The following is a 15,211-nucleotide window of genomic DNA, read 5'->3' on the forward strand; positions in this document are numbered from 1 at the left end:
TACTGTTGCCTTTCTATCAGCTCGAATCACTCTGGCCATTCTCCTCTGACCTCTGGCATCAACAAGGCATTTTCGCCCGCAGAACTGCCGCTCACTGGATGTTTTCCCTTTTTCGGACCATTCTCTGTAAACCCTAGAGATGGTTGTGCGTGACAATCCCAGAAGATCAGCAGTTTCTGCAATACTCAGACCAGCCCGTCTGGCACCAACAATCATGCCACGTTCAAAGTCAATTGAATCACCTTTCTTCCCCATTCTGAAGCTCGGTTTGAACTGCAGCGGTTCGACTTGAACATGTCAACATGCCTAAATGCATTGAGTTGCCACCATGTGATTGGCTGATCAGTAATTTGTATCAACGAGCAGTTGGACAGGTGTGCCTAATAAAGTGGCCGGTGAGGGTATGTGTCTGTGGAGGAGTGGAAATGTGTTTGTCACAGTAACAGGACAGAACTCCACAGTGGTGTGCTTCTGAAAATAGAAATGTCTGCCCTTGTGTTATCTGATGGATAAAACTTTCTCTTTGCATGTGTGTCACTGTTTGTACCAAACAAGCCACCAGCAGAGGCAGCAGCACAGAATGTGGAGCTCGTCACCAGAGGAAGGAGAGGGACGTCAGAGTAAGAATCCACCTTTCCACTGTGTTTAGGTATCTGTATTGCTGCAATGCCACTGTGAGTGTATTGTGGGACACATTGTGGCTGATAATCTTATTCCTAAATTGTGTGGATTAAAAAGAAGAAACTTAACCTAAAATATAAATATAAAGTAAATCAGGATTCCTAAAAAAGAGATTATATGCTTTTTTGGTCATTTGGAATCACATACAGTGCATCATTGATGATCAGGCATATAGTGAAATCAGAATGCTATCCTCATTAATCTTAAGAAGAAATAGAAAGGCTGCAGTCTGAATAACAAATCAACTTATTAACTGTCCATTCTCGCTGTTCCTAAATATGCTCATTTTTTAACTTCACCAAATGTTATGACTCTTATTATAGACTATTTTATCAGGTTAATGTTTTGTTGTACGTTAAATAATGAGTGTACCCGTTACCCATATCTGACGTGTTGTGATAGGAACGTTAATTGAGGGAACGCTGAGTCTGACATGCTGCGACCGAAGGGAAACCCGCAGTTCCCTCTGGACGGCAGTAGGGGGCGGACGCGAGACTCTGCCGTCTTAAGTTAAACCGTATTTTTATGTGAGAAGTAAAAATGTGTTACGCTTTATTTTCAGTTACTTGTGAAACTGTTTATTTAGGTAGTAAACACTTGCTTTTCTTTTAATGATTCTTCTCCCGTGTTTTTATAGGAGTGAGAGACGCCGTTCGCTAATTAGCTTGTCGATTGCCAGGTATAGTAATTAATTTTAGTTAAGAAATATTTATTCCTGCTTGTATTTTTGATAATTTAATCTAACGTGTGTTACTAAAGTGATTTATTACGTTTTTTTGTTTTTAACTCTATGGATATGCGCAGTTATGTCTCCCGTCTACTCTTACATGGTTGTAATATGCTGATTTAATCCAATTGTTTATGTTCATTTACATTAAAGTCCATTTATTTAATTTACATTACTTATGTCACTCATTCACCTCAGTTATGCTTTGAGCAGTGCTGAACCAGGACAATAGGATACAACAGGAAGCCTTTATTGTCGGTGTACAGGTAGCAAATACAATATACACACATATATATACATATACATACACACATATACATACACACACACATATATATATATATACATACACACACATATATATAAATAAATAAACATATAAAATTTACATATAACGGGAGAGGACCCCCCCCCCCCCAATCATCAGGATTACATTTTATTACATTTTATTCAGAGAGAAAAACTGTAATTTCCTGTGTTTATTCAGCTTGCCGAACCCATTTATTTTATGTCTAACATACGTCACACAGAGTAAAAAGGGTTATACTGGTTAAAAAGCAGAGATTTTACCTTTTTGCCGTGGAGAAGCAGCGACATGTGACTCTGATAAGGTAAAAATGATTCCTCCAGCACACAGTGAGCTATCCCAGCATGCACAGGGACACGGAGGAGTTTGTATAATAAACCTCAAACCCTGGATAGAGGGGTTCAGTGAATGAGGAGGTGAAGCTGTACAGGGGGGTCAGTCCATCAGAGGAGACTCTGTAGAAGGACAGAGTACCAGCCCCCCAGTCCAGATACACTCCTACTCTGCGGGAGCCTGAGGGCTTTATGGGTATGACAGTCCATTTATTATTGTGCCAGACAGAGTATCTGTCAGGATCACAGTACAGACTCCATGACTTGTCATTGAATCCAAGCCGACAGTCATCACTCCATCCTTTCCTCCAGATTCCTTTATAAGTCACTCCTATCCAGGCTCCATCTCCATCCCACTCAGCCTCCCAGTAACAGCGACCAGTCAGACTCTCTCTGCACAGAACTTGGTACCAGCTGTCAAATCTCTCTGGATGATCAGGATATGGCTGCTTTGCCCCCCGTGTCACCTTCCTGTTCCCCTCTGATAGAGACAGGTCTCTGTGTGCTGTGTTGGGGTCCAGCGTCAGCTGGCAGGAGTCTGTAGGCAAGAGGAAGAGAGATTAATTCCATGACGAAGCCCAGCATCTCCATCATTATCACTGTCACACGTCACACACTCACTCACACAGAACTCGCTCCAATACACACATTTTATTCCCAATATATTCATGTGGTCCGCGGCGCTCCGGCTGCCCCCTGCGCTGTGAGACTCGCTGGGGACCGAAGTGCACTTTAGCCTGCGCTCGATTATTCTGTACGTTACAAAAAACATAAAACAGCACAGCGTCCCCTAACGAAGCAGGAATTAAAGTATGTGAAATAGCTCAGGAAATGTCGGACGGCCGCGCGACGCCGGCGAGAAAACGCGCCGAAGTGCTGCGCGTGCTAAACTAACAGGCTTGATTACAGGTAAACAACATTATAAACAGCATTCATCAAACACGTTAAATATGAAATTGTACCCCAAAAAGTACCATTAAACGTTAATTTGTATTTACTTCAAAATAAGAACTTTCTTCAAACCACTTCGGACACATACCTCAGTCCAGCACCGTTCAGCGCCGACTAATAATGTGTCGGTCGGAAACGAACCGCTCAAAAGATCCGACTCCTGACCGAGAGACATTTTTATAAAACAAAACATCTCAGCGGTTCAGCGCTCCATGCTGCTCAGACTGTGACTGAAGTCTGTGTTAACAGCGTGCGAGCCGCGCGACCAATCACGTGATGAGGCAGACAAGGTTCATACCATCAGGTTAATCGTATGGAGGGGCGGAGGTGCGCGTGCTGACGGTGTACAGGTGCAGAGCAGGAGGGAGGGAGAAGAGGAGAGAAAGAGAGGGAGTGCGCTGCGCGAGTAGTAGGCATGATGAGTGATAGTAGGATACAGCCTGTGAATACATAATGTATTTCTACAGTTTCCAGACTATTGTTTTTATTTAAGAAAGTAGCCATCTTCAAACCTAAACCAACCTTTTAAAGAATGGAAAAAGAGCACACATCACAATAATTGTGTGAATGTTACCATGAAGTAGTATTAATGATATTAAAAATAAAAACATGCTAACAAACTTACATTTCTGGAGCCCTGGTCTGGTCCTGCACTCTCCACTGTGGTCCACACTATAGCAGAATGACATAGTACAGGTGGATCCATTTATTTAATTTTCTCCACATACACTGCAGGTGCAGACACACATTCTATACTCACATCAGTTTCTCTAGTTTACATTTGGGATCCTTCAGTAGAGCAGAGAGCAGCTTCACTCCTGAGTCTCCTGGGTGATTGTAGCTCAGGTCCAGCTCTCTCAGGTGTGAGGGGTTTGACCTCAGAGCTGAAGCCAGGGAAGAACAGCCTTCTTCTGTGACTCTACAGCCTGACAGCCTGCAGAGAGACAAACAAAATAGTTCCAATAGATAAGATCGCTTCACCAGTATGAGTATTACATTTAGGTGAATATGACGACTCCAATAAATATTTCAATAATTACAGATTACAGTGTGGAATACCCAGTAATACTGACCTCAGTATCTCCAGTTTACAGTGTGAATCCCCCAGTCCAGCAGAGAGCAGCTTTACCCCTGAATCCTGCAGGTCATTGTCACTCAGGTCCAGCTCAATCAGCTGAGAGGAGTTTGATCTGAGAGCTGAAGCCAACACTTCACAGCATGTCTCTGTGAGATTACAGCTGTTCAGCCTGGAAAAAGAAACGTGTTAAGATATTAATACATACACCACACACAAGTATATCAAATAAAATAGCAAAAGAAACATTTTTATTTTGAAATACAATTAATGACACAGCATATACTTCAAAATGAAATAGACAATCCTCTGTTGTTCCTCATGTTCCCCGTCATGAAGAATACAGTGAATATTTTCAATTCAAAGCACAAATACCATGAAAAGTTTAGTGGATCAGGATTGGATCAGTCTGCACATATGAGGAGATCTTGCTACAATACAGCTTCTCCAGTGAGTTTAATATGTCTTTGGCTATTTGCAGTAGATTGTCATAAGTCATGCATTCCGAAATCCCGTTCTGTATTGTCCTAAATATTTCAATAATTACAGATTTCAGTATGGAATAAAGAGTAATACTGACCTCAGTATCCCCAGTTTGCAGTGTGGAATACCCAGTAATACTGACCTCAGTATCCCCAGTTTGCAGTGTGGAATACCCAGTAATACTGACCTCAGTATCCCCAGTTTGCAGTGTGGAATACCCAGTAATACTGACCTCAGTATCCCCAGGTTACAGTGTGGAATACCCAGTAATACTGACCTCAGTATCCCCAGTTTACACTGTGGAATACCCAGTAATACTGACCTCAGTATCCCCAGGTTACAGTGTGGAATACCCAGTAATACTGACCTCAGTATCCCCAGTTTACACTGTGGAATACCCAGTAATACTGACCTCAGTATCCCCAGTTTGCAGTGTGGAATACCCAGTAATACTGACCTCAGTATCCCCAGTTTGCAGTGTGGAATACCCAGTAATACTGACCTCAGTATCACCAGTTTACACTGTGGAATACCCAGTAATACTGACCTCAGTATCCCCAGTTTACACTGTGGAATACCCAGTAATACTGACCTCAGTATCTCCAGTTTACACTGTGGAATACCCAGTAATACTGACCTCAGTATCCCCAGTTTACACTGTGGAATACCCAGTAATACTGACCTCAGTATCCCCAGTTTGCAGTGTGGAATACCCAGTAATACTGACCTCAGTATCACCAGTTTACACTGTGGAATACCCAGTAATACTGACCTCAGTATCCCCAGTTTGCAGTGTGGAATACCCAGTAATACTGACCTCAGTATCACCAGTTTACACTGTGGAATACCCAGTAATACTGACCTCAGTATCCCCAGTTTGCAGTGTGGAATACCCAGTAATACTGACCTCAGTATCCCCAGTCTGCAGAGTGGAATACCCAGTAATACTGACCTCAGTATCCCCAGTCTACAGTGTGGAATACCCAGTAATACTGACCTCAGTATCTCCAGTTTACAATGTGGAATACCCAGTAATACTGACCTCAGTATCTCCAGTTTACAGTGTGAATCCCCCAGTCCAGCAGAGAGCAGCTTCACTCCTGAATCCTGCAGGTCATTGTCACTCAGGTCCAGCTCTCTCAGCTGAGAGGAGTTTGATTTGAGAGCTGAAGCCAACATTTCACAGCATGTCTCTGTGAGTCTACAGCTGTTCAGCCTGGAAAAGGAAACGTGTTAAGACATAAATACATACACCACACACACAGGTATATCAAATAAAATATCAAAAGAAACATTTTTACTTTTAAATACAATAAGTGAGGCAGCATATACTTCAAAAGGAACTAGACAATCCTCTGTTGTTCCTCATGTTCCCCGTCATGAAGAATACAGTGAATACTTTCAATTCAAAGCAGAAATACCATGAAAGGTTTTGTGGATCAGGACCTGATCAATGTGCACAGATGAGCAGATTTTGGTACAATACAGCTTCTCCTGTGAGCTCACTATGTCTTTGGCTATTTGCTGTACAGTGTCATAAGTCATGCATTCCGAAATCCCGTTCTGTATTGTCCTAAATATTTCAATAATTACAGATTTCAGTATGGAATAAAGAGTAATAATGACCTCAGTATCCCCAGTTTACAGTGTGGAATACCCAGTAATACTGACCTCAGTATCTCCAGCTTACAGTGTGAATCCCCCAGTCCAGCAGAGAGCAGCTTCACCCCTGAATCCTGCAGGTCATTGTCACTCAGGTCCAGCTCTCTCAGCTGAGAGGAGTTTGATTTGAGAGCTGAAGCCAACATTTCACAGCATGTCTCTGTGAGTCTACAGCTGTTCAGCCTGGAAAAGGAAACGTGTTAAGACATAAATACATACACCACACACAGGTATATCAAATAAAATATCAAAATAAACATTTTTATTTTGAAATACAACAAATGATGAAGTATATACTTACTCAGATGAATAGATGTTGGTACAATACAGCTTCTCCTGTGAGTTTACAGTGTATTTTCTCTATTTGCGGTACATTTTCATAAGTCATACATTCTGAAATCCTGTTCTGTATTGTCTTACAGAGCCAGTTTGAATAAAGCTATGAGAGTGAACATGCTCTAAAATACATTCATTAACTGGGATATTTAAATGTATCAGATATTTTGTTGTTTCCCTGTCCTAGTCAGCAACACAAATAGTTTTTTCTTGAGACTCTGCAGCTGAGAGGAACCTGCATTTTAATGAGCTTACAAGGTGAGTTACCCTGAGACTCTGTAATATCTGCATAAGTATTTTTATAAAGCTCTGAGCAGCACTGGGGCTCAGTGATCAGCACTACAGCTGACCCAGGGGTTCTAGGGTTTTGGATTTAGTTCCTGCCAGGGATATGAGTGTGTGTGTGTGTGTGTGTGTGTGTGTGTGTGTGTGTGTGTGTGAGTTTATGTGAGATCTGAATGTCAAGAAAAGCTTAAGTTTTTTAAATTATTATTTCTTTATATGACTTTTGAATTGCTGACACCATGACTGAAATCCTTATTTTCTGTGTTTCTGTACCTGAGAACCTGTTGAATTTCCAAAATACTAGTCAGACAATTATCAATCCTGTCAGACAGGGATGAAATAGTGATGCTTTATTCATCCCCCTGGTGAAATAGTGCTGTCGCCTCTCTGATCTTGCTCTCTCTGACACACACATACAGGTCAGAGTGCAGGGTTGGCCCGCATCCAGCCCCCTGAAGCTGGGGGGTAAGGGCCTTATTCAAGGGCCCAAGATCAGCATCACTCTACCGGTCAGGTATTTAAACCAGTGACCTTCTGACCACAGGCATAGAGTCCGAACCCACTGGACCACACACCACACCAAGGATGTTAAAATATATATATATATCCTACAGTATATAAAATTAGAAAGAATTCCTAGGTGGTTGTTATAAATACACTCTAATTGTTTTGATAAAAGCAGAATCATGAATAACATCTGTATTTCTTTAGCGACAGACGTATGTAAGATCACTTACAGAGCTGTCCTAGATTTCTTGATCACAGGCAGCAGCCTCTGAAGACCTTCATCTGATCTGATGTATTTCTTCAGATCAAACACATCCAGCTCCTGATCTGACATCAGTAACACAAAGGCCAGAGCTGACCACTGTGCAGGTGAGAGGTCTGCTGCTGAAAGGCTTCCTGAACTCAGGTATCTTTGTACTTCCTCTATTAGAGAATTGTCACCCATTTCATTCAGACAGTGGAACAGGTTAATGGTCCTTTCTGCAGATAAATTCTCTTGTATTTTCTCCTTGATATATTGAGCTGTTTTCTTACTGTTATGTGAACTGGATCTTGTCTGGCCCAGTAGTCTTTTTACCAGACTCTTACTGGAGTTTGTTGAAAGGCCCAGGAGGAAGCGGAGGTAGAGGTCCAAGTGTCCATTCTTGCTCTTTAATGCCTCATTCACTGCAGTCTTCATCTGATTAGCTGATGAGTTTGACAGAGACACGTATAAAGCAGCGAGATATTCCTGGATGCTCAGATGCGCAAAGCAGTACACCTTCTCCTGGTACAACCCATACTCCTCTTTAAAGACTTCTGTGCACACTCCAGAGTAAACTGCAGCCTCTGTGACATCAATGCCATTCTCTGTCAGATCTTGTTTATAAAATATGAGATTGCCTTTCTCAAGGTTATGAAAAGCCAGTTTGCCAAGTTTTAAAAGGAATTCCTTTTCAGATTTAGAGCATTTATTAAGCTTGGTTTCATCATTTTCCGTATACTTGTCATTTTTTAAACTTGCCTGAAAGATCAGGAAGTGTGTGTACATTTCAGTCAGAGTCCTTGGAATTTCTCCACTGTCAGACTCACTAAAAAGACTCTCAAGAACAGTGGCTGAAATCCAGCAGAACACAGGTATGTGGCACATGATGAAGAGGCTCCTTGATGATTTCACATGTGTGATAATCCTGCTGGCCAGGTTCTGATCATTAAATCTCTTCCTGAAATATTCCTCCTTCTGGGCATCATTGAAACCTCGTATCTCTGTCACCTGGTGGACACACTCAGGAGGTATCTGATTGGCTGCTGCAGGCCGGGAGGTTATCCAGAGGAGAGCTGATGGAAGTAGATTCCCCTTAATGAGGTTAGTCAACAGCACATCCAGTGAAGTTTTTTTTGTTACATCAAACCAACTCTCATTGTTCTGAAAAAATAGAGGAAGGCGACACTCATCCAGACCATCAAAGATCAATAAAACTTTGTACCTAAACAGCTCAGTAGATTTAAGTGATTTCAGTTCTGGGAGAAAGTGGTGAAGCAGATCAATCAGACTGTATTCATCCTTAATCAAATTCAGGTCCCGGAAAGGAAGAGCAAATATGAAGTGAATGTCCTGGTTTGCTTCTCCTTCTGCCCAGTCAAGAATAAATTTCTGCACAGAGACTGTTTTCCCGATACCTGCCACCCCTTTAGTGAGTACAGTTCTGATAGGTGTCTCACACCCACAAAAGGGTTTAAATATATCATTGCACTTGACTGTAGTATCTTCTGTTCGCCTTTTCTTGGATGCTGTTTCAATCTGTCTCACTTCATGTTCATCATTGACTCCTCCAGCTCCCCCTTCAGTTATGTAGAGTTCTGTGTAAATCTCTTTGAGAAGTGTTGGCTGTCCTTCCTTAGCTTTCCCTTGAAATACACACTCAAATTTTTGCTTCAGGTTACATTTGATTCTACGTTGACATTGCAACAGAAGATACCCTGAAATGAAATGAGAAAAAAATGTTTTTTTAAACTCCATCTCTCCATTTTCTAAAGCTGCTTAATCCCAACTGGGGTCATGGGGAGACTGGAACCCATCCTGGAAACAGGCAGGAACCAACCCTGGGCAGCACAACACACCACAGTGACACACACTCACATGCACACAACTAGAGGGCCAATTTAGACACACCAATCAACTTATCCTGCATGGTTGTGGACTGTGGGAGTAAACCTGAGACCCCAGTGAAAACCCACGTGACCAACCCAGGACCTTCTCACTGTGAGGCAGCTGCACTAACCACTACATCACCACACCACCCCTCTTTTTTAAACCCAAATATGGGAAATTAAATATAATTACATCAAATGATAAATTGAAGTTTAATACACATTTTTTCATAAACTATTCTCTGGCAAATCAAACACACACTGAATAAGGTACAGCTCTTACTCTTCTCCAGCATGTCCGCGAGATCATTTTGCTCCATGGTCCTCAGGATGTACAGTGTGATCTTCAGAGCTCCCTCTCTACCACAGGTCTTCTGCATCTGACCATCACTGTCCAGGTCATTGTCCTCCTCCAGCTGAGGCTCAGAGAATTCTGGGTCATTCTGATCCAGGTACCTTTGGAATTTCATCAGCTCATCCTTCAGAAATATTTGAGCTTTTTTCTCCAGTAACTGAAATGAACAGTTACAGTTTAATTATTATCACTCCTGACATCATATCATTTTATTATTTCATTTGTGAATTAGTTGCAAGTATCATCCCTTTGACAGAATCAACTACTTATCTGTAGAAGATGTATGTCAATTTAGATAAAATTTTAGAAAATATACTTCAGTAATAAATGCACCTTGAAGATGGACGATAAGTCTCCTTTATGTGGATGTGAATTAAACCTTTTCAGTCGGCCCCTGCGAATAAAACACAAATATCCATCCATTAATCCATCCATCCATCCACCACTTATCCTGGTTTGGGGGTGGAACAGAGAGCAGAAGTCCTAGGATACAGGTTCACACTGGTGGTGGTGGGGGGGGATTCTGGTCTTTCACTGGGCAAAGACACACAGAGGCTGTCATATGTCATGGGGAATTTAAAAAGTAGCCTAAACACGTGTTTTTGGACGGCAGGAGGAAACCCATGTGATAGAGGGAGAGCGAGCAGCTGCAGACAGACAGGGGGCTCAGCCTCCAACACTGGGGGGGTGAAGTCACAGCGCTGCCCTCTGTGCCGCTGCAAAAAACAGGCATTTTATGGAAAGACAAAGGTCCTGCACTGACACTGACCACCACTGCTGCTGCTTGGGGGAATAATAAGCTACATTTGTATTTAAATAGGGGCGGCATGGTGGTGCAGTAGCTAGCACTGTTGCCTCACACCTCTGGGACCCGGGTTGGAGTCTCCGCCTGGGTCACATGTTTGAGGAGTTTGCAGGTTCTCCCCATGTCGTCGTGGGGATTCCTCCGGTTTCCCCCCACAGTCCAAAGACATGCTGAGGCTAATTGGAGTTACTAAATTGCCCGTAGGTGTGCATGTGAGAGTGAATGGTGTGTGAGTGTGCCCTGCGATGGGCTGGCCCCCCATCCTGGGTTGTTCCCTGCCTCGTGCCCACTGCTTCCGGGATAGGCTCCGGATCCCCCGTGACCCAATAGGATAAGCGGTTTGGAAAATGGATGGATGGATGTATTTAAATAGATGTAACTGCCATTCACATTCTGAGCTCCTTTCATTAGGGCGGCTTCCTGACATCAGCTTGCTTATGACAGTATAAGAGAAGCAGTGACATCTAGCGGCAGCACAGAGAGACAGCAGGTAGCAGCCAGGAGAGACGGTTTGGCATGTAGCTCCCAGTTACTCAATGACATTCAGGGGTTACTTCTTGTAAAGTGATTAAGATGATTTCACACAGATGTCGACTTAATTGGAATAACTATTTCGAGACGGAATTTGGGGGCTCCTCAGCTGATGTCGACTTTTTTTGTAACAAACCACGTGAATCAAATGTCTACTCCAAACCATTTATATAAACATTTTAGATAAAATAGTATATTGTATAATAATACAGCTTAAATTTGGCCAATCGACCCATCTTCCCCCCACCCTGATCGGTAAGTTTTATTGCTGGCTATGGGTGTAATGATACGGTCTATTCACGGTTAGTTTCAATACAAGATTCAGGACTCACGGCTCAATACGCTCCCAGTGTACTAAACAAATTATGACTGTAAACAGACTAAGATCTCGCTGCTTTTATTCTGTCTCCTTGGGCACGTATATTTACAAAGAAGCTGTTTTCACACTATTTCTTATTTTGCATTGTTTCCCTTATTCTGTTGAACAGCGCAGAATGCAAAAACAAAACCTGAAAGCAAACCAATTATGCCTATTGCACCCTCTTGCGGTAACATTAATAAATGACTTTGTGCCACAGTACATTGTTACACCCATACAATGCTCATCATATTTTTAATGCGTGTTATTCTATCGTTTAATAGCGAACATCGAGACATTGTGACACCCCACACTGCTGACATCCCGCATTTTGATTAGCATGTTTTTGATGTTCCATCGTGTTAAATTCCCTCTTGTTTCTCTTTCGGCTCCAAAGAAGAGCTGGAATTGCCCACATAGGGGCCCCTACCCACGTCAGCCCAGGGCCCCCAAAGAAGGTAATCCGCTCTGCAGCAACTAACTTTTAATTCAGCACATTTTATTTCCCATCCCCTGTTTATTAAAAATAAATAAATAAATAAAAGAAAGAATGATTAAGTAGCCTGTGCATTCATAATGATCTTGTAACGCTGAATTCACAGAGACGAGGCAGACCCCAAAATGCAGGAGGCTGATCTATTTATTTTAAAGCTGGTTGCACCAAAAGCCCAAGGGACAAGGCAGGCGGATAGTCGGGTCGAAAGCCGGTGAATCAGTCCTACGAAGACAGACGAGACATGGAGACGACAGGGCAGGAAACAGGATGGAGGCAGATCAGGACGACAGGGCAGGGAAAGCAGGCAGGGCAGGCAGGCAGAGACGACTGGGGAAGCAGGGCAGGCACGACGGCAGGACAGAGAGAGACAGGCAGGGCAGGAGGGCAAGACACGAGACAGAGAAATGCTTAGCAAATCATCGGGAATGGCAACAATACTTCGCAACTTCGAGAGCTTGTTATGAGGTTAAGTAGCCTGGTCTGACTGTGATATTCGACTGCTCCTGTGCCGCCCCGCCCCTGGGGGCCTGACAGATCTGTTATAAGAAGCTGAGTATTAGTATCTCTCAGATTTTTATACGCATTTTGAGAATGAGGCTACACACTAGCCTTGGTTTCGTGGGCAGCTATAACAGATGTAAAATATAGAAAATATATCTTCTGACTCAGCAACTTATCCATTAATGTGATTGTAATTTCACTGTTTGACACACACTGCATTTGAAGTTTCAACAACTGGCAAGTGACACCTTCTCATATATATCAAGTTGGTTTTACTTGATTTTTTAAATTTTGCTTTTATATTAATATTAAACAGCAAAACATCTCCCTCATATCTGTTCAGAGGTGACAGTTGACATAACAGCCACCTCTGGCCACATTGAATGTGTCTCCACAGCCACCAGTAGCTTGGCTCCTTTGACTGGTTCTGTGAAATCCAACTGGATACTTTGCCAGGGACATGCTGGCCAATCCCAGGGGTGCAGTGAGGGTTAGGGTTAAGGGCTCTTCTCAGTAAACTGCAAAGTGTCGTCCTGTTAGCTGCTGGATAAATTTCAGAAATCGATCTGCTGGTCTATTCTCCCAGGGAAGATTCCAATCAGTGATAAGAATTCTGAATTCTGGAGTCTCAATCCTGAACTTTATATTTTGGGTCCGGATGTTGCATGTTTATCAGCTGGCCAGTACAGATCAGTACAGGTCAGTCAGACTATAGGGGAGGGGTATTGATAAAGGTGGGGCTGCCTTTATTCAGGCTGCGGGGAACCTACACTGGGCACCCAGGAGTAGCGTCCAGCACTGCATGCAGTTTGCAGCCAGGGCTGCTGGCCCTGAATAGAGAGCAGTGCAGTGGAAAATTAAAGGGAGCTGGAATCACAGAGTAATTATTATTGATACAGTATGTGGAACGGGTCGGGTACGGCGTGGTTCCTGTATGCAAGTGAAAATGCACCTTTAGATCCTGCATTTGGCCAACTGTTTTGGGGCCCGTCAGTTACCTAGGGGGGCCTCGAGCGCTGATCCCGATGGCGACCATCAGCACCCGTTTTTGGATGGAATCCTCCAGTAACTATGCAGTGCTTGTTGTTCGCATTGTAGCACACCAGTTAATGGAAACTGTGGGTTTTAGGATCTCAGGGCCCAGTTAATTACCATGAGACTCTGAAGTTCTGTTCCCTGTTTGTGAAGACAGTCAGCAGTCATCCATCCATCCGTTTTCCAAACTGCTTATCCTACTGGGTTGCGGGGGGCCCGGAGCCTATCGCGGAAGCATTGGGCACGAGGCAGGGAACAACCCAGGATGGGGGGCCAGCCCATCGCAGGGCACAGTCACACACCAATCACTCACACATGCACACTTACGGGCAATTTAGCAAGTCCAATTAGCCTCAGCATGTTTTTGGACTGTGGGGGGAAACCGGAGTACCCGGAGGAAACCCCACGACGACATGGGGAGAACATGCAAACTCCACACACATGACCAAGGCGGGGACTCGAACCTGGATCCCAGAGGTGTGAGGCAACAGTGCTAACCACTGCACCACCATGCCGCCCCCTGCTGTAACAATCATTTCACCATAAATCACAATGTTCTTCACAACACGACCCTGACAGGAGACAAAGTAAGAGAGGTGAGATTAAGATGGTTTGGGCCTGTGCAGAGGAGAGAGGCCAAGCAAGGGGAGAAGAGGAAGAGCAACGAGAAAGTATGTGGATGAGGGGAGGGAGGACATGCGGGTGGTTGGAGAGATAGATGAAGATGCAGAGGACTGAGGGAGAAGGAGACAGATGATCCACTGTGGTGACGCTGAATGGGAGCAGATGGAGAAAAAGAAGAAGAAGAAGAAGCCTGGTCCATTAAACATATTGAAACTGAAGCCTCAATCTGAGCAAATCTAATGAGTCCATAAGAATGAATTTATGTTTTATCAAAGCAGAAACATCCATCCCAGAAGAGGACAATCTATTGTCCAGTCCTCCTTAATCGATATACCGCAGTGTGCAAGTGAGCCTGCTTTTCTCCAGCTTTATGCTGAGGATTGATATTTACAACATACTTTTCAATTAATTAACTTCCCATTCCAGCTTGCAGAAAGTCAGTTTTTACAGTAATCTGCATCCCTTTACCTCAGGTGTAATTTATATAGAATACAGTCAGAATTTCTGTTGAAATTCTCAAAGACAATGGGATTTGAAAAAGTAAAATAATTATACATTGATTATAAACTTCTTCCTCATAGCATGTGTGTGCCTGTACGCCTTTTGACTGAGAATCTTAGTGTTATAAACAGTGTTAGTTTAAATGCACATTTACCTTTGATCTGATGGAAAAGGTCCCTCTCTGAAGAAGATTGGTGCCTCCATTGACCAGTCACTCTTCATGGAAACACAGCTGGGTACAGGTGAGTCTGCTCTCTCCATCAGGACACTGTGGACAGTGACAGGAAAGATCCTGAATATATAAATATAATTCATATTAGGACAGCATCACATTAGATCTTCAGCTGTCTAGCGTCCTGCTCTGCCTTCCTGTACTTTGATATGCTGTGAAGCTCTTGATGCAAACATAATTGTTTACAGGTAGCTTTAATATGAAATAGTCTGACCTAAAAATAAGATTCCAGTATGAAAGGTTTGTTACAATTTCTGTTGCTAGATTTGGCTGTTCCTGCTTTTTCTTGTTTATCGA

The 15,211-nt window shown here is 43.1% G+C and overlaps 1 protein-coding gene across 1 annotated transcript in view; it reads right to left on the bottom strand.

Moving 5' to 3' along the window:
- Positions 1-1,785: 1,785 nt before the first annotated feature.
- Positions 1,786-15,211, bottom strand: part of LOC125739963 (uncharacterized) — a 305,354-nt gene continuing 291,928 nt past the window's right edge. The window contains exons 26-31 of the mRNA XM_049010567.1: positions 6,228-6,401; positions 5,599-5,772; positions 4,072-4,245; positions 3,759-3,932; positions 3,624-3,670; positions 1,786-2,585 (exon numbers count right to left, since the gene is read on the bottom strand). Coding sequence (XP_048866524.1) covers positions 2,050-2,585; positions 3,624-3,670; positions 3,759-3,932; positions 4,072-4,245; positions 5,599-5,772; positions 6,228-6,401 — 1,279 coding nt within the window. The 3' untranslated portion in view covers positions 1,786-2,049. The remainder of the gene's footprint in view (positions 2,586-3,623; positions 3,671-3,758; positions 3,933-4,071; positions 4,246-5,598; positions 5,773-6,227; positions 6,402-15,211) is intronic.

The sequence above is a fragment of the Brienomyrus brachyistius genome, chromosome 4 (genome assembly GCF_023856365.1).
Source record: "Brienomyrus brachyistius isolate T26 chromosome 4, BBRACH_0.4, whole genome shotgun sequence".
In the NCBI taxonomy this organism is placed as follows: Eukaryota; Metazoa; Chordata; class Actinopteri; order Osteoglossiformes; family Mormyridae; genus Brienomyrus; species Brienomyrus brachyistius.